Source organism: Nyctibius grandis, chromosome 2, assembly GCF_013368605.1.
Source record: "Nyctibius grandis isolate bNycGra1 chromosome 2, bNycGra1.pri, whole genome shotgun sequence".
NCBI lineage: Eukaryota > Metazoa > Chordata > Aves > Nyctibiiformes > Nyctibiidae > Nyctibius > Nyctibius grandis.
In genome coordinates this window covers 119,084,755-119,103,545 of record NC_090659.1, presented here as the reverse complement: position 1 = coordinate 119,103,545, position 18,791 = coordinate 119,084,755, and the positions used below count along the sequence as shown (strand labels likewise).

General features: G+C 44.3%; 1 protein-coding gene across 3 annotated transcripts in view; it reads right to left on the bottom strand.

The window, feature by feature from the left end:
• Positions 1-18,791, bottom strand: part of ME3 (malic enzyme 3) — a 149,552-nt gene that overhangs the window by 19,758 nt on the left and 111,003 nt on the right. For all 3 annotated transcript variants that reach the window (XM_068424671.1, XM_068424667.1, XM_068424664.1), the window contains one exon: positions 16,090-16,193. In XM_068424671.1, coding sequence (XP_068280772.1) covers positions 16,090-16,193 — 104 coding nt within the window. The remainder of the gene's footprint in view (positions 1-16,089; positions 16,194-18,791) is intronic.

Below are 18,791 nucleotides of genomic sequence, written 5' to 3'. Positions count from 1 at the left end.
GATGGTGATTCCACCACCTCCCTGGGTAGCCCATTCCAATGCCTAATAACCCTTTCTGTGAAGAAATTTTTCCTAATGTCTAACCTGAACCTCCCCTGGCGCAGCTTGAGGCTATGTCCTCTAGTCCTGTCGCTCTAGTCCTGTTGCTAGGAGAGGTACTCCAGCCCTCTCATCACCTTCGTGGCCCTCCTCTGGACTCACTCCAACAGCTCCATGTCCTTCTTATGTTGGGGGCCCCAGAGCTGGATGCAGCACTGCAGGTGGGGTCTCACGAGAGCAGAGTAGAGGGGCAGAATCCCCTCCCTCGACCTGCTGGCCACACTGCTTTTGATGCAGCCCAGTATACGGTTGGCCTTCTGGGCTGCAAGCGCACATTGCCGGCTCATGTTGAGCTTCTCGTCAACCATCACCCCCAAGTCCTTCTCCTCGGGACTGCTCTCAATCCATTCTCCACCCAGCCTGTATTTGTGCTTAGCATTGCCCTGACCCACAAGCAGGTTAAAGCTTTGTGAATAAAATCTATAAGGGCCATAAGTACTCTGTTGTTTCACATAAATGTGATGGGCAGTGGGAGAAGCTCAGGGAATGAGTAATACAGCTATTAGCAACCTCTGGGCTGCAGGCAGGTGAAAGGGCTCTAAAAAGCTGCACTGTGTTAGAGACCTGAGCCTCGCTGGGACTGTAAGCAGCACAGAGGCAGCATCACCTTGCATACCTCCCATTCAGACTTCCCTCCTTTGCCACTGAAATGTGAGGCAGGGGACACCCCTGCTTTAAACTAGAAATTGATACTGGATAAAACATGCTCCATTTGAGTACTGTGGCTCCTGTCATGAAAAGCTCTTTTCATGGCACTTACAGTGCGGGGAGTCAGGCCCTGGGAGGGCCTCGAATTTTTTATTATTATTATTATTATTATTATTCTTTTCCATTTCAAGTATGTCTGTCAGCAAGGAGACAATGATAAGCACATGCATTGTGCTCCTTTATTTGTCCCTCATGAGAAACTCTCGCTTCCTAAATCCTCTGGTCTCAAAAAGGGAACAGGGTTGGCTCTTACACTTGCTTCACATTCTCTATGCTTGCTTTTCGAAAAGGACCACAATGACTTTAGAGCTGTGTATGACTCTTTTAGATACGAAAAGCTCAGATTCAACTCAATGCCTCGCTCCAGTTAAGTCTCACAATATCCTACTAAGCTGAATATTTGCAAAATAATATTAATATTTGCAAAAATTTCAATGAAAAATTCGGTGCTGGGAGTCTTTGTTGAATCAGGGACACAGAAGCTGTGGAAACTTTTCTATGGGGTCTGCAATATAGTGTCATCCCCAGAGTGATGGGGAAGTATCACTGCTCCTGTCACCAAAGAGCAGCAGAATGGGGCATGTCCCCCTTCGAGAGCCACGTATGCAGAGATCCCTGACTGTGTACAGCACAGCTCTGAGTCAGAACATGCTGCTGTTTCCACCCTTTCTCCTGGGCACCTTTTGGATCTCTCCAGCTTCTCCTTTGGTGATGCTGGGAATGGATGTGGCACACCTGCAAGTGAGGACATGCCATGGCGGGTGGTTTTCTTCCTGGCTGATCCAATGACTGAGGGCATCTTCAGTTTATCTCGTGTGCAGGCTGGGTATACCTTTCTACTACCTGGGTACCATCAGAGATGGACTACCATGCCCAGTCCCCACCATATGTGTTCCCCATCTCTCTCTTGAAAGGGAATACAGTGCAGAGGGGTTAAAAATTGCTTTCAAAATTAGTCTACATCTGTTGTGTGCCATCTGATAGCTCTTACTTTATAAAGTATACTTACTCCCCACTCTGCACTGTCAGAGTCCAGTGAGCCTACTCTAGGTAGGCAGATGCAAGCATGACTGGTCATACTGGCCAGAAAGGCAGCAACTTCTTGTCTTGTTTACTGTGGTGAAAGGAGCAACAAAAAAGCCCTGTGTAATATCCCTGTCATAGCTGTACCACAAGTTTCACCCTGGGTATGGAGGTTTAGGCATGGATTTTCCAGGGGACCAACAGGCTTTGAAATTCAGCAAGATCTAGATGCTCAGGTGGGGAAATTCCAGCTTGCCGTACTTCAAGGGGAAAAAAGCCCTAGAAGAGGGACTGGACAACTGCTCCCATTGGTTTTGTGACTTTGAACAGGACAAGTTCTTTGCTAAACCCTATATGACAGGGTTACATACATAGTTACACAGCTCAATAGCAACCTAAGTATTGAAATTTTGCATTTGTTTTTATAAGATGCTCGTAAATTGTCCCCAGTGTGCTGCTAACCACAAGTTACACCGAATATTTGAGGAAGAGACTACTTATGAACTTTACGCCTCCCCACTGCAGATTCTGGCAGCTATCAAGGAGACATCCAGTATGAAAATTTCTTCTGAAATGCTGAGCAACACTCTGAAAAGCGACAGATGAAGATTCCCAAGTCTCTTTCTCTCTGTAAAGTCTTCGAGGTCAAAATGAACTTGTGGTTATCTAAGGAATTTGTGCAAATAAACAATACAAAAAGTGCCTGTGAAAAATCAGTTTTCTCATGGACGATCCTCTTATGTATCGTTTGAATATTTAAGGAAAACATGGCTAAGAGGGAGATGACACACCATCCAGAACATCTGCTAACATCTCACAGCAAAGAATTTGCAAAACTTTAAACAAGTTCAGTTGCTATAGAAACTATTTCTCTAACACCAGTCTTATTATTTATTTGTATCACTGAGGAAGTAACATTACTGACTTGCTTAATAAAATCAGTGATCTTAGCCAGCATTAATGTCTGTGTGACCAGCTCTCTGAAGAGCGTAAGGGTAGGTAGGTGGGTTTCCCTGACTACAGTCAAATTTGCAAGAGTACTAACCTGAATGTTTCTTTTTCTCTTTTAAGCACAGAATTCTTTCCTCACTTCACATTACTGATCTGCAGCATGAGACAGTGCACAGTTACTTCATTTTTTGTCTTTGATCATTTTTTATTAAGCAGAGCACAGGGAAGGGATGGTGGCCCATAGACACTTCATTTCTCTTCCTGTCCCTCAGTATGACAGGACAGTGCTGGAATGCAAACTCTTTTCACTGAGCTATCTTTTTGAAGATTGTTTTGTTTTTTTCTGCAATATGTCCACTGAGCTTTTTAAAGTATAAACCACATTTTTGAGTCTATGTGAGCCTTTGCGTAATGCAAGAACTATATTTTTCATTACTAAAGACCACAAATAGGTCATGGCAAGACCCTAAGACTGGATGCTTTAAATGACAGAACCAAATATTTCAGAATCACAGTTAAAGATGGGAAACTCAGGATGATAATCCTAATCCTCAAGGACTATCCACCTTACTGGGATTTTGAGAGGACTTTAAAGAACTTGTGCTGCTCAAAGTCACTCAAAAGAAACACAAATTAGGCAGTTGACTTACTGAGCCATCTTAGAAATCCACCACTTAATGCTTACTGCTCTTTCCTAATGGTACTTTGGTGGTTGTGTGCAATGCTCCATCTGAGGCCAAGTGTCGCATCCTGCACTTGGAGCACAACAGCCCCATGCACCGCTACAGGCTTGGGGAAGAGTGGCTGGAAAGCTGCCTGGTGGAAAAGGATCTGGGGGTGCTGGTTGACGGCCGGCTGAATATGAGCCAGCAGTGTGCCCAAGTGGCCAAGAAGACCAACAGCCTCCTGGCTTGTATCAGAAATAGTGTGGCCAGCAGGACTAGGACAGGGATTGTCCCCCTGTACTCGGCACTGGTGAGGCCACACCTTGAATACTGTGTTCAGTTTTGGGCCCCTCACTACAAGAAAGACATCGAGGTGCTGGAGTGAGTCCAAAGAAGGGCAACGAAGCTGGTGAAGGACCTGGAGCACAAGTGTGATGAGGAGCAGCTGAGGGAACTGGGGTTGTTTAGTCTGGAGAAAAGGAGAGAGGTCTCAGGGGAGACCTTATCGCTCTCTACAACTACCTGAAAGGAGGCTGTAGCAAGGTGGGTGTTCGTCTCTTCCCCCAAGTAACAAATGATGGGATGAGAGGAAATGGACTCAAGTTGCACCAGGGGAGGTTTAGATTAGATATCAGGAAAAATTTCTTCACCAGAAGGGTTGTCAAGCACTGGAACAGGCTGCCCAGGGCAGTGGTGGAATCACTGTTGCTGGAGGTATTTAAAAGACGAGTAGATGTGGTGCTTAGGGACATGGTTTAGTGGTGGACTTGGCAGTGCTGGGTTAACAGTTGGACTTGATGATCTTAAAGGTCCTTTCCAACCAAAACAATTCTATGATTCTATGATTTTATCTCAGGACGACTTGATCAACTTAAGGATAAACTTAGCAAGGAGTATGAACAAAACAACTGCTGGGGCCATTTGCAGTAACATTCTTGTGAGTATCAACATGATGAGTCAGTTCTACTGTCCTTCCTCCACAGCACAGTGACTCAAGATTTGTGTAACCTGTTTCATCCCAAAGGAATTCAGAGCACTCTACGAAGTATTTGGGTAGCATCCAAAAGTAAAACATAGCCAACTTGGGACTGGAACACACAAGTGCTTTAATATGCAACAATCCTAAAAAAAAAATCCAGCTTAGGAGAGAAGGTGGAGAATATCTGTTATTGCAAAGGGAAAGGGTGGTCAAAGAGCTGCTACTTGTACTGGAGTTCAACCAACAAAATGCAGTGCAGACTAGGATTTCTTCCACTACCTTTACATATCTAAAAGTTGGGTGTGTAATGCTGAGCTAGACAACTCTGGCTGCTTTCTCAGACAATGGAGAGAAAGAGGCGCATCCAATAGCAACTCCTTTGAACTAGTCTAAATGGAAAATGGAAGTAGATGACATCTCTGGAGATGCCTATTTCTCCACAGTCTCTATGAAGACAGTCTAAGATAACTAACTTCAATTCAGATGTCTAATTTTAGACACCTAAATTAGGAGAGATAATCTAATGTTATCTAATTATCACAGCTGGTTAGAAAGATCTTAAATATATGTCACGCACCCGAGGTCACTGGCTTATCACCCTTTCAACTGCAGTGCTCTGCTGTCCTTCAAAGCCTGCAATTTCTTTGTTGATATTCTCTATAGAAACTGTCCTGCTCCATCCCTTGTGTATGGTATCCAAGTGGCCCCCTATCAGAGTGCATGGAAATACTTCAGGATGGAATGAAATATACTGGCCATTCTCCCACCATCGTAACATTTTAAAAATGAAAACTGGATTTTGACAAAACTGATCTTGTACAATTATTGTGTTTCATTTGAAACATTGTAGTTTCCATCAAGAAACCAAAATTAATGATTTCTTGTTGGAGAAATCATTTTTAGTGAAGTATGCTTTTGTCTAACCAGCTAAGAAATTTTGAGCTGTTTAACTTGTGAGATCTGATACGAGTGCAGTCCCAGTTAGTACACACCAAAGCACTTACACCATGCTTGCTGTCTATAGGTGTAGGATGCCTCTTTTTAGAAAAAGTGATTGTAAAGTGAGTATTTAAACAAGGATTTCTGAAGGTCCCCTCTGCTACATTTAAATATCCTTGTATTTGTGGCTAGAATTGAGGGTGGCCCTGCAGGGAGATCTTGCAAACTGCTGTGGTAGGAAGAGGCTCCTGAGGTCAGCCTGCTTGGCTTGTTGCTAGTTCTCATAGATCCTTCCATGCTTCTGCTCATCCCTGTGACTCATCTCCTAACTTTCACCTCTGAGCCTGAAAGACAGTTTGAAGCCAAGAGTAGCAGGTCACATCAGGACTGAATGTTTTCCAGTCCAGGAAAGTCATGGCCAGCTAAGGTTGGCTCCCTCCAGCAATCTCATCCTGACTGCCAATGACTCATCTTCTCTAGAGCATTCTATCATCTCTTCTTGGCCCCTGGGACATTAGTAGTTAAACACCCAGGGTCTAATTGCCTTTATCTAAAAGGAAAGCTCAAATGTAGACTATCAGGATTTCAGACCGACAAGGTACATTGAAACAGAGCACATGCCAATCTCCAGTTTTGTTTCTTCCATTCCCCAGTTCTTCTCCCTCCTTTCATAAAAGGAAGGTTTTGGGTTTTGACCTTCTGATTTTGGATTCAAAGATGATCCCATTCCTCTTGGGCACACTGAAGTGTGCATTTATTGGGGTGTCTGCAGTTCTGTGACTCCTTGTGGAACTGGAGCTTTCCCCTTAGCATGAGTAATTCTTGTATTTGCAGGCTGTGGAAAAGGGATGCTTGGACTCTTCATATCTGTACCTCTCTGACAGAGGTGGTTTTGAAAGAATTCAGATATGCTGGATAGAAAGGGGAGAGATTACAACAACAACGTCTTTTATGGTCACTAAATATTACCCAGGTTAATGTCTTAACACCCACCCCTCAACAACTACAATGCATTCACACTTCTCAGTGAAAATGAGACCTTTTGGAGTTACAAGCCAAACTCTGCTGTAGTGGTTTGTTGTACGGCAGGTTAATGTCAGGTGCAAACTCTGATACCCTTTGCTGAAGGCTCTGTGTGGTTTTTTTCCCAGATAAAACATTGAATCTAATTTCTCTCTAAAAACAGTTCCTCACTTCTGTCTTGTAACTGGTGACACTACAAGAGTCATTATTTAATACCGTCACCATGCCTCCTGGTTCACTGTTGGCTGCCAGACCACCATCTGGGGACCCTGTTCTCTACCATCTCTGGAATTAATTTAACCATTTTATAGAACTGGAAACAAAAAGCTGTACTTTGTCATTTCTTCCTCAGCAAAAAATCACTAGTCTTTCATGGTAAAGATTATATTGCCATCTCATTAGTTTGCATATTTTGGGGTTTTGTGCCATAAATAATTATGACCCAAATTCTGGCTTTCTCTCCCATCCCTTGCAAAAACCTTCCTGTAAAATAGCCTCACTGGGAAATGCTTTATAGAATGGTCCCATACACATTTTAGTCCGATCTCCAGACCCTGCCTAGCAAAATTCTGCACAAACAGAATTTTTAATGAAATAATAAACTATTGATCATAATAATAGTATAAGACTGTCACCCTAATGAAGGATGACTCTAGGAGCTAAACACATACAATATTACAAGTCTGTTGTAAAAATTACCACCCAAAAATCTTTATTAAGAAATAATGCTTGTTTATCTCTGTTTTATTACTTTGTTTATCACTGTACTGTTGTTCCATTACTGTTACTGTCAAACTAGACCTATACTAAATCTCTGGGCTGTGCTAACGGGAAAGATGCTGTTAGTAAAGTCTGTATCCCCTGTAGAGGATGGTACACATCTCTCTTGGATGAACACAAGATGTGGAACAAGAGAGTTTGAATCCCAGAAGAGGGAGGCAGATGTTTTCCTGATGACATTGCCTTTAGCTTTTTTATTTAAAAGACTTCTCAATTGCCTGAACAATCTCATTATGCAACTTGGTTCTTTCATCCTCATTTGTATGTACGTCTTCGAGTTCATCCAGCCTCATTATAAGCCACGGGGTCAAAGAGGAAAAAAATCATGAGGCAGCAGCTACCATTTAAGAAGCATCTGACCAAAACTGCACAAGTCAGAACTTCAAGGGTGGCCTGAGGACCTGTGCACTGCCTTTGCTGACCAATATCAAAAGGGCATTTTTTTTTTACCATGAGCAGAGAGTATAAAACATTCCTACATGCATAAAAAAATTGCATTAGCAAAAACGTCCAGTTCCTTTACAGAAAGAATCACAAGAAGGAGGTTCCAATCCTTGTCTGAATTTAGCATTTTATAGCACTGCTTTTGATCATTCATGATGTAAGGAATCTGCTTTGATGCACTGCAACTCCTACTCATAATCTTAGATAAAATGAGGCAGAGAAGAACCAAATTTTCCTTGTCCTTGTCCTTTTTCTTGAGATCTTCTTACCGCTGCTTGATACAGCAGCAACCAAAGTTCTGATTTCTAAGACAGACGAAATTTTCCATAAAGGAGCCCATCATCAGAAGAAAATAATGCTTGGCTTCCAATTTAGGATTGGGAAAACAAAGCCCACTCTAGCAAGTTAAACACTAGCACCTGATTCTGGTTAGTGTCCCAAGGACATTCTTACTGCTAAATTGTTAGCATGATCCTTAGCAGGCTTTTGGTCAGACCACCAATACTGTGCCATACAAATCCTGGCCACAGATTAGGGGTCAGTTTGGTCAGGCATCTCCTCAAGAGGCCAGCTAAGAGCGGCTCTGCAGAAAAGGACTTGGGGGTGATGGTTGATGAGAAGCTCAACATGAGCCAGCAATGTGCTCTTGCAGCCCAGAAGGCCGACCGTATACTGGGCTGCATCAAAAGAAGCACGGCCAGCAGGTCGAGGGAGGGGATTCTGCCCCTCTACTCTGCTCTCGTGAGACCCCACCTGCAGTGCTGCATCCAGCTCTGGAGGACTCAACAGAAGAAGGACATGGAGCTGTTGGAGTGAGTCCAGAGGAGGGCCACGAAGATGATCAGAGGGCTGGAGCACCTCTCCTATGAAGACAGGCTGAGACAGTTGGGGCTGTTCAGCCTGGAGAAGAGAAGGCTCTGGGGAGACCTTCCAGTACCTGAAGGGGCCTACAGGAAAGACGGGGAGGGACTCTTGATCAGGGAGTGTAGTGATAGGATGAGGGGTAACGGTTTTAAACTGTCAGAGGGTAGATTTAGATGAGATATTAGGAGGCCATTCTTGACTGTGAGGGTAGTGAGACACTACCCTCTGGGCACAGGTTGCCCAGAGAAGTTGTGGGTGTCCCCTCCCTGGCAGTGTTCAAGGCCAGGTTGGATGGGGCTTTGAGCAACCTGGTCTAGTGGAAGGTGTCCCTGCCCATGGCAGGGGGGTTGGAACTAGATGATCTTTAAGGTCCCTTCCAACCCAAACTGTTCTATGATTCTGTTTCGATTATTCGGAGAGAGAAAAGTCAAGTCATTTCTATAAGGTCTTTGCAAACTGATTTTTCACAAACAATAGTGGAAGAAAACTAGACTGTTGTCCCATCTGACACCAAGGGTGACTCAAGGCACAGAACAAGATATGCTTTCATCTGCGTTAGAAATAGAGACAGAATCAGCAATCTTACATAAGCATATGCTGGTGCCAAGCTAAGAGGCTTAGAGGGAAAAAAGTACCTTTGTTCATCCCATGTAAAAAGGGTGCAAGGCTCAGCCTCATTCTTGCTCTTGGGGATCCAGTTTCTTAAAGCCTCTTAGTCTACTGATAGCCCAAGTGGCAGCTCTGGTGTGGCTGTTGGGGTCTTTGCAACAGGCAGGTTACACAAAAGCATACGCATGTCCCAGAAGGCTAAGGCTTTTCTACTGTCATTCATGTCTCAGAAATCTTACTTCAGGACTGCACTGTTTGCATATTTGTATGTGTTTCTGGCCAAGAAGAGGAAACCCAGACAGGTAAAGAGACAACAGCGAGACTGGTTTACTACTTGGAGGCATAGGGCCAGGCAAGCGCACTGTTGTTTGCAGGGAGAGCTTACAACATTGGTGTGATTACAGGCTGCAGACAAATGTTACACTTAGCATCAGAAAAAGCCTTTCATTTCTACGCCTTCCCTGTAGCCAAGAGGAAGGCAAGTTTTCCCTTAAAAAAATGGCCATGAAAACTAAAATTTTGGTAAATTAAAATAAAAGTTGACCTTCTGGTTCTGAAACTACTGGAAAAAACCTTCAAACCCTCACTCAGTGCCGTGAAGCTATTTAATAGCACTATTTATATCACTTCTTAAATAGTTCTAATAGTGTTAAAAGGAGAGATGAAGAGATAAGTTAGAAAACATGACCATATCTGTTGCTTTGTTTTGAAATGAAAATGTCATGAATAAGGTTCATTGACGGCCAGGTTAATCACAGCATGGTAAAAGTTAGACTCAAGGATCCACATCAGAGGTCATGACTGCTATAGCAGATGTAGCAGTTATCATGGTCGTCACGACTGAGACAAAAATGCAATTGCTTTTATGCTAGAACATGCGTTTTGAGCCAACAGATGTGAGTTTAGTAAGAACTTGTAGACTTTTGTATTGTAGCCAATACAAAATTTAGAGCTCTAGGTCCTGGGTTTAGAAAATCCATGCCAGGGAGCTGCACAATGAACCCAACAGAAACTGCTGCCTGCCTCACCATCATCTTAGGCTGCAGGCAATTCCTAACGTTGGGTAGGAGTCTCACTAGGTTTCTGCCAACATAAACACAGCCACCACGCTCCGAGGCATAGAGCCTGCTGTGGATTCAGTGAGTGCTAAATCAATGAATGTGACTCTTGAAGCACAAAGATAGCAGGAAATCCCTAAATCTCGCATTACTGGAAGCTGTGGGGTGTGCCAAGGAATGCTTGCTGCCTGTTTTCAGTCATATGCTAGGGCATCTGCTATGAGCTACTGTTAGAGACAGGATATGGGGCAAGATCAAGCCAAGATCAAACAATCACAAAGTTCTTGGAAAAAAAAAAAAATCTTGAAAAATCATAGTCAACCTTCATTATAGTCCTTACAGCAGCAAAAAAACCCACCAAAAGACCCCAAACAACCCTTTTGCACAGCATATCTCCTGACTTCCAAGCACTAAGACCAGCACTAATGGCTGCCATGGCCATTCTTGTGTTTTTATGCAAAATGATGTCATTGTCCTGGCAGTGGGTCTGAGGAACAACTGCAGCTGGAGGTACAAGGCTTCTTAGGAGCAGGGCATAAGCAGGCGATGCAACCATATTAGTGCTGACCCTCAGCTGTAGCCTTGACCTACCCTCTGACAGACAACAAGGAATTGAGCCTCACCACCTGCCTTCCACCCAAACAGATCTTCTCCAGCTACATCTTTCTAAACCAGCTGGTAAATCTGGCCTAGGTGGAAAGCACAGACAGAAAGCCTGGGGAAGAGGGCTTTTTGACATCTGTAAATGCATTATCCCAAAGGATTTGGAGGCAAGGTAATAAAACTCCATTACCACAGAGATCCCATAGCAGCACATCTGGAGCTCAATCATTCCTCAGTAGCAGAAAATCAAGTAATAAAACCTAAATATTGTTCTTTGACTTTAAATATCATTCAGTGGCTAAAAGCAGATCATAGGAGCTGGCTGATGAGCTCATCCCACATCAAGCCAGCACACTGGCGAGCAGGGGTGGCTCTTCTCATCACCATTACTTGTCCCTTCTGGGTGGTGTCAGAGTCCCTCTGGGCATGGCAAGTGGGGCAGATAGGCAAGGAGAATATCCACCCTGTATTCTCACGAAGGCTGGAGATGGTCTATACCATCAGCCCTGCTAGAGTAGTGGTGATGCTGTGCAGGTCTCCTAGGAGACACACAGATGCTGAGGGACTTTAGAGGTTAGCAGTATTACACAAGGGCTTTGTGGAGGCCAGTGGTGCCTAGAGACTTAAGCTTAGTCTTTTGGGATAAATTAGCCAAGTTAACTAGTTAGAGCATCTGAATAAATAACTACAGCACCTGAATAAATATCTAGAGCATCTGAATAAATAACAGATGGGCACCTGTACTGGTGATTTTGTTTCTGAAAGGTGCTGGTGAATTTGTGATCCACAGTCCTGGAGAACTGCTGAAACAGAGGCAGCTTGTTGGGGAGCGGACTCTGCTTATTGGCGAGCACATGGGACCTGACTTGGTATGTTTGTGGGTAAAAGTACTGGGAAGGGATTAGGCAAAGAGAAATCTAGTATAAAACAAGCACGAAGAAAAACAAACTCAGCAGAGCTACTTTCCTTCTTCTCCCATTTTGAGAAACTGAGTGCTTCACCTCCTGATGTCTTCTGTACGCTGCCATATGGCGCAGGCTGATAGAAAGCTTCTGTTTCCCTGCTCACCCTGTTAATAAGTACTGATGGGAAAGGAAAGGGGAGTGAAGTTACAACAGCTTAAGGAGGCTTCTGAGACATGGTTTGATGGCGTGTGGAGGTGCCTCTTGCAGAGTCTCAGGCTGCATGCTCAGCATCTGCCAGCAAGTGACTGAGGCCAGCGTTTGACACGGAGGCTGGAGCTCGGGGACAGGCCATCCATCAGCACCCCTGGCCCCTGGGAGCCACCAAGCTGCACTCTGTGAGGAAACTACAGGAAGAATGAATGGAATAAGACAGATGATAAAGAACTGGTCTCCAGCCGCTTTTCAGGACAAGGGGCAACGGGCACAAACTGAAACATGGGAAGTTCCATCTGAATATGAGAAAAAGCTTCTTTGAGGGTGGCAGAGCACTGGAACAGGCTGCCCAGGGAGGTTGTGGAGTCTCCTTCTCTGGAGATATTCAAAACCCGCCTGGACGCGACCCTGTGCAACGTGCTCTAGGGGAACCTGCTTTGGCAGGGGGTTGGACTAGATGATCTCCAGAAGTCCCTTCCAACCCCAACCAGTCTGTGATCCTGTGATTCTGTGATTCTATACCAGTTTAGGAGAAAAAGAGGAGGAAAGAAATTCCCAGTGGTAGTTTGCTTTGAAAGAGAGCCTGAAGATTAAAGAATATTGTTACTGTAGAGGCTGGGCTGAAGCTCTGCAGAGTCCAGAGAACATGCCCCAGCACAACTCATCTCCTACTGCATTTTGATTTTGACCTTAATTTTATCATACAGGCAAGCTCCAGAAATTCTGTGGGTTTCTCCGACTGTGATCCTTGGACACTCTAGGTGAATATTTATTCCAGCCTACAAAAATGTACCAGTTCAAGAACAAGACCGACTTGCCCTTTGCCATGGTAACTGAGGAGAGGGAAAACTGAAGCAGTGTCTTTTCCCATACAAAGCATATTACTCATTGTGAGAAATCAGCAATTTGTCAGGCTGCTCCATTCAGTCATAGTTTAGGCTCAATGGGCCAAATTTTATACGTACTTGCCTCCCAAGAGGAGAAAAGTGCATAGTTTGGAGCTCTTGTTAAAGAGCTCAGTCATTTCATGTGTTTTAGGTGAAAGAGTAATGAATGGAGGTTTAGGCAGCAGGAAAATGCAGAAACTAATCCAGGTGTTTCAGGAGGGACTTCTCTTTCCAAAATTGCCCAGAAGTCACACTCTATTTCAAAATACTCTAAGTGCTAACTCTGAAGCCTCTGACGCACTCCTCATTTCATTACGAGGTGGCTATTATGGGACCAGGAGCCCTTTCTGCCGTCTGGAGGGGTCTCCAGCTATAGAAATTTGACATCTGTTTGATATTATTACTCCATTAGAAGAGTAAGTCTTCACTCCCCTGGCTTTCTTGTGGGCTCTGACACATTCCACTTCAGTGACAAACGTCCCTTGAGCCAGCAGTGATTTGACAGGGTGGGAGGTACTCCTGCAGAGGAACTGACAAATGGTTTCCATGAGAAGTTGAAGTACCCTCAGGAAGCGGACAGAATTCCTGCATGAACATCAAGCTGAAAAGGAAACCCTCAAATTGCAAGAGATTTGTGGCAACCCAAAAGGTTCCTCCACAAATAACTGAATTTGCGTGTGACATTGTAGACTTGCATAAGAAACCACAGCAGACCGAAGATCACAGCAGTTCGTACTCACAGGTTTCCTCACACGTGGAAGCAGGCTACAATAAAGCAGCATGTTCTTGACCTTCTGAACAATTTCTGCTTCCTTTTGTAACAGAAGCGAGAGTTCCTACTGGGTCGCATCCAGTCATTCCAGTGGAAATTTGAGACCAAATGAATCTGTTTCATATAAGTTTGCCAAACCCAGGCTGATAGCAAGATTATTCACCAGCCCAGAGCTCACAAAGGATCACACTCCAACAGTGCTTTAAAGTATGCTGGTGGTCAGGATGATAATATAGGGTAATAGCTCCTTTCACTCAAGGATCTCCAAAAACTTTACAGATGTGAATGGAGAAGTGCAAAGTGGAATTTCCCAGCTCCACTTTGCAAAGCACTTTTTGAGGGCTTACCATGTTCAAGCAATTCATCCTGGCTAAGAAAAGCTGGGACAGGGGCCCCAGGAACTTGATTCCCACTACTTGGATGAAAGCATTAGACATGACATCACCTCCTCACAAGATAAGCTTTCATTGTTTCATGCTGAGTGTCTTCTCCCCTCAATGCGGAGATTAGATCATGTAAACTAAACAGAGGAAAATAACAGCCAAACCTTCCTCTCCAGCAGCAAGCACAGAAAAGGCAAATTGTCTTTCTGGCCCCGTCACTGACATGGCAGGAGTAGTGGGTGCAATGAGCTTTGCATTTAACACCACAAGTATAAATGTCAGAGACAAATTTGTGATGGCTGAGACCATCAGCTGGGTTCTCATTCTATCGTTCCCATTCTATCATCAACACCAACACTGAAATGCCCCTGCGGTCTCCTGGCCAGAAGGAAGTGGGACAGTTTCCTTCAGGGATTAATTAGTGACTGCAGTCAAAACAAACAAAAACCCCCACAAATCAACCCTGACAACTCTTAAATCTTTTCTACTTGTAGAGCCTCTTGTGATTTCCTGGTTGTGTTTTACCAGTTTTCTAGCTTCCAAGGATTTCTTTCCCCATAGATAACCCACAAGTTTCTAACATGAAACTACACTGCAATCAACTGACATTTCAGTCAAGCTTTTTTTTTTTACCAAATATAAAGAAGGACAAACCAGAGCACAAACACCAAATTCTCTCCTCTGCAGTCACCCTGAGGTATTTTTAATCCAACAGGCAGGGCAGCGTTATCGTGTTCACATTGACAGATATAGGGGCTATAGCACTGGCTGATAGCAAGTATCTTTACACACTGAGTGGGCAAATGCAGCTGGGTGGCCAGCCATCATATGGGACATGTCTACAACATGCTGCTGAACAGGAAAGGAGAGACTCCTGCCCTAACACCAGCATTGCATGTGCACAGGGTGTAGCACAACGCTGCACAGAGCCACCACAGCAACAGATGCTGAACTCCTTCATGACGCACTCATCTCTGAAAACTTAGTTCGTCAGCTGCGACTGAATGCTCCTCAGCATTTCAGCCCCTATTTTCTACATCCCCACCCACAGCCAGCTGGGCAGCCAGACCTTACGTAAAGATATGCTTCTCAGTGGACGGGTAGGTGTTGTCATTAGACACTGGACATGATGCCTCCTACCTCAAGGGAGACAAGATGAACTGAGAGTTGATGACACACGTACCACCCACTCCCCTCCATTTAGGCAGGAACACACACGCACAGAGCTGGCTGGAGGCACGGAAAGAGGGAAGATCCAGCCTAGCTCCTTCAGCTGTGAAAGGACCCTACAATATACAGACAGGCAGCAGCCTATTAATCAGGCACAGACTGCAGCTCTCTGCCACTCCTTATCAATATCGTCTGCTGCTTTAGCAAGGGCAGAAAAAGCTGCTTAGGAGCTTGGGGCTTTCCAAATATAATTTTTTTTCCTTAACACTTGTTCTCACTTATGGTAACCTCTCCAGATAGTCATGGAGATTTTAATATATTTTCTTTTTTCAGAAAGAGGAACTCAAAGCACTGCAAGAGGTGCACATACAGCGCCGAGGTTGTGGTTCTGCTCTTCCCATATCAAACTCCCTGGTACATCAGAGACCCTCTATCCCAGCTAGTCAGTAAGAATGGAAATATGTGCTCGGTCTGTCCCACCATTAAAAAGACAATGCTTATAATCCTGGCCTTCTCACTCTGCAGACTTAAATGCCAGCAGGGACGCTCCTATTTTTAACAAAGCGATAGACAGGCAGTCTGCAGATTCACACAGGCATCACCGTGTAGAGTAACGTGCCATTTCCAGTTAGTTCCTTCACAATGGTGAAAGCTAGACACTTCCTTTACCCAATGTAAACAACCCAAAGTTTAGATTCTGTCTGTGCTGATGGAGGCTCATAAATGCATGATGGAGGCTAGATACAGCCCACAGGGTATATGTTTGACACCTCTGGCCTATATGGGCAGGAAATGGTTATAAATAGTCAGTCCGATTTCAGTTCTCTGAAGACAAATATTTTTGACACAGAGTGCTCAAGCACAAAGAGTTGTTTGTAGACCACCCAGGAGACTTGCATTTAAATGACCTTTCTTTGCTTGGACGATCAATTATACTAATGTTTATTTCACGAGTTGCAACATTTATTCTTAATGGAAGCAGCCCAGAGGAGCCATGTATATAATCCCACTTACTTGTTGGTAACTGCCTGCATAAACTCATCAATCAGTTCGTCGTACTGTTTCCCACGAACCCTCTTGTGTTTCAGTCCAATATAGAGTGGATCACTCAGGAGAGCCTAGGACACAAAGCAATTCTGTTGACATCTTCTCTTACATGGATGGATGGAGATTTATGTCCCAGCCTACCCAAAAAGTTTGTCTGTTGTGGTCATATTAATTTTACTCACTATGCAGTGAAGGCCACCTCACACAGCTCTTCCTGAGCAGAAAGTGTTTCCCTAAGAAGCTATGGACTTTTTGTGTAAATAAAGTCAGAGGGATGTAATGCTTCTTGATGGCCGTAGGAAATGGAGCTCTGCATCCCCAGAACAGCTCTACCAAAGGCTCCCTGCCAAGGTGCCTCACTCTTAGTGAAGAAAACTGACCTTGTGTGGGGACTGTTTACTGTTCATTCAGCTCTTAATTTTGCACTGAGGTTACCAGGAAAGCTGTTGACCATAAACAGTGCTTTGAGCAATGAAGATTGCCTGAAGTAACTTGAAATGACATGTGTCATTTAGGCCTTTAGGTGACAGCCCAGAGTTGACCAAAACCAGTGATCAGGTGGCCAATATGTTCCCAAGCCCTGCACCTACCTAGCACTCACCTTGGTTATCTGCAGGTGTGAAGGCAAGGTGTTTTCATACAACAGATATTAGTTTATTTTTTGGGTCCTGCTAGGAATACAAAACCAGGCCATTCCTAACAACCAATCCAGCAGGTGTTATGTCAGGACCTCTAAGCCACCTAAAAAAGGACTGGGTCAGCATGGAAACACCACATATTTTGGGGAAAATTACAGGACAAACAGTGTCAGGAGCCAGGTGGGCCAACACCTCTGTGGGTCACTGCAAAGCAACTCTGCTTCCCTTCTGATTTCAGGAACTGAATCATCCACATGAGAAGGGGAGAGCCATCACAAGCCTATTGTCCTGCAGCCATGCAGGCCCTAAATATTGGCAGGTATGCTAAAATTAGATCTGTTTTTACAGCCACAGCTGTTTTCGCTTAGAAGGAAAGATGAAAGAGGTTTTCCTCTGCATTTGGTATATTAACTCTTCAGGGCCATGAAACAGAAAGCAGACCCATTTGCATTACATCACTGATTGCCCCTATAGCACCATGTGCTCTGGGGCTGGTTCATGGAGTATAAAATTCTCCCGTAGGCAAGCTGAGAAATGCCAAGCTCTGAAAAAAGACCGATTTGCTGAAAGAATATACAAAGGATTATGGACAGTCAGAAAGACAAGCTGGGAGTTGTTGCTAAAAATATAATACGACTGCTGTATTTACTCCATTCTACCTGAGAGGCCTGTGTTAGCCACAGTCACCCTAGGCTGAACTTGTGAGGCAGGATGCTCCTAGGGTGTGCTTAGGGTTTTTTTAAGCTGGGTTTATGCACATGAGAAAGCCATTGAATAAGTAAACAATTTATTTATATTGTGAGGAGATATATTGTTTATATTGCTGGAAAACAGCAACTTCTATATCTTAATCCCAGATGTGGAAATTGCCTCCACAGAGAAGTTCCTGGACACGTAAGTTACACTTGATCTTGGGCAGAACGAAAGTGCCCAAGACTGACTCTGGGAGTCCCTTTTTCTGACACCATCTGACCCTTGGAGATGCCTAAAAATCATTGGTGCTCCTTTGGATTTTAGTGTCTTCCCTGGATGCTGAGATAGAAAAGGATGGTCATGCACAGTCAGAAGCTTGGTGGGGAAGCACTTACACCCAGGTCCCTCTGGAGGGAAGTTCCAGCTGGGGGGCTTGGAGCATGCCAGCACTCGGTGGTGTGCAGACCAGCATGGAGGAGAAGGAAGAGATGAAGGAGTCAAAGTCAAGTACAATGCTCTATTGACTGGAAACTCCAAGAATTGAGACATTGAGACTTAATTCCTGCCTTAGCCTCAGAGGGTCCAAACTCAGAGTTCCCACTTTTCAGGAAAGACCATGGATCAGGCTGCTATGAGCACACCCTACATTCCCCCAGTCCATGACGGGACTCTGTGCTAAAGGGATAAAATAACCCTGGGACCAGAGACCAAAGAGGTAATTGCAAATCTCATCCCAGATGTCATCTATGGCCACTGATTTTGCTTTCTTCTTTTCAAGTGCCCAGTGTGAGACACCTGGGGCTGGAGTGAAAGAGGTGCAGAAAATCTAGCTTTCCAGTGAGCATAGGCATGTCTGAAAATGTCGGCGCTCATCTGTCTTCATACACAAACTCAAAGCTCTTATACCCCAGGTTTGTTATTTCTCTCAAGAAACATGTGTTTGGTTTACTTGGGGTCAAGTGAGGCACAAGTACATTTCACAAAAATGGACAAACCTGGGCCATCACAAATAACTATAGGATATTCATTTTAAAAAAAGACATCCTCACAGATGTCCATTCTGGCATTGCTGAAATGTTGCACTTCAGCCTTTCTGAGCCAAAGTCATAAGGCAAAAATCTGCAAACAGATGGAGTCCTCTTGTCTGGTCATCATGTGCAGTGAAGTGTGCAATCTGACAAAACACTGAAATTAATCATTCCCAAACCACCCACTAGGGATTCTCCATTTTCTGGAATACAGTCACCTCTACGCAGACACGAGTATCTGTCTGTTTTCTCACAATGATCAGAGGAAGAATAAATCTGGGACTTCCTGTACAAAATCTTCCAACTCACC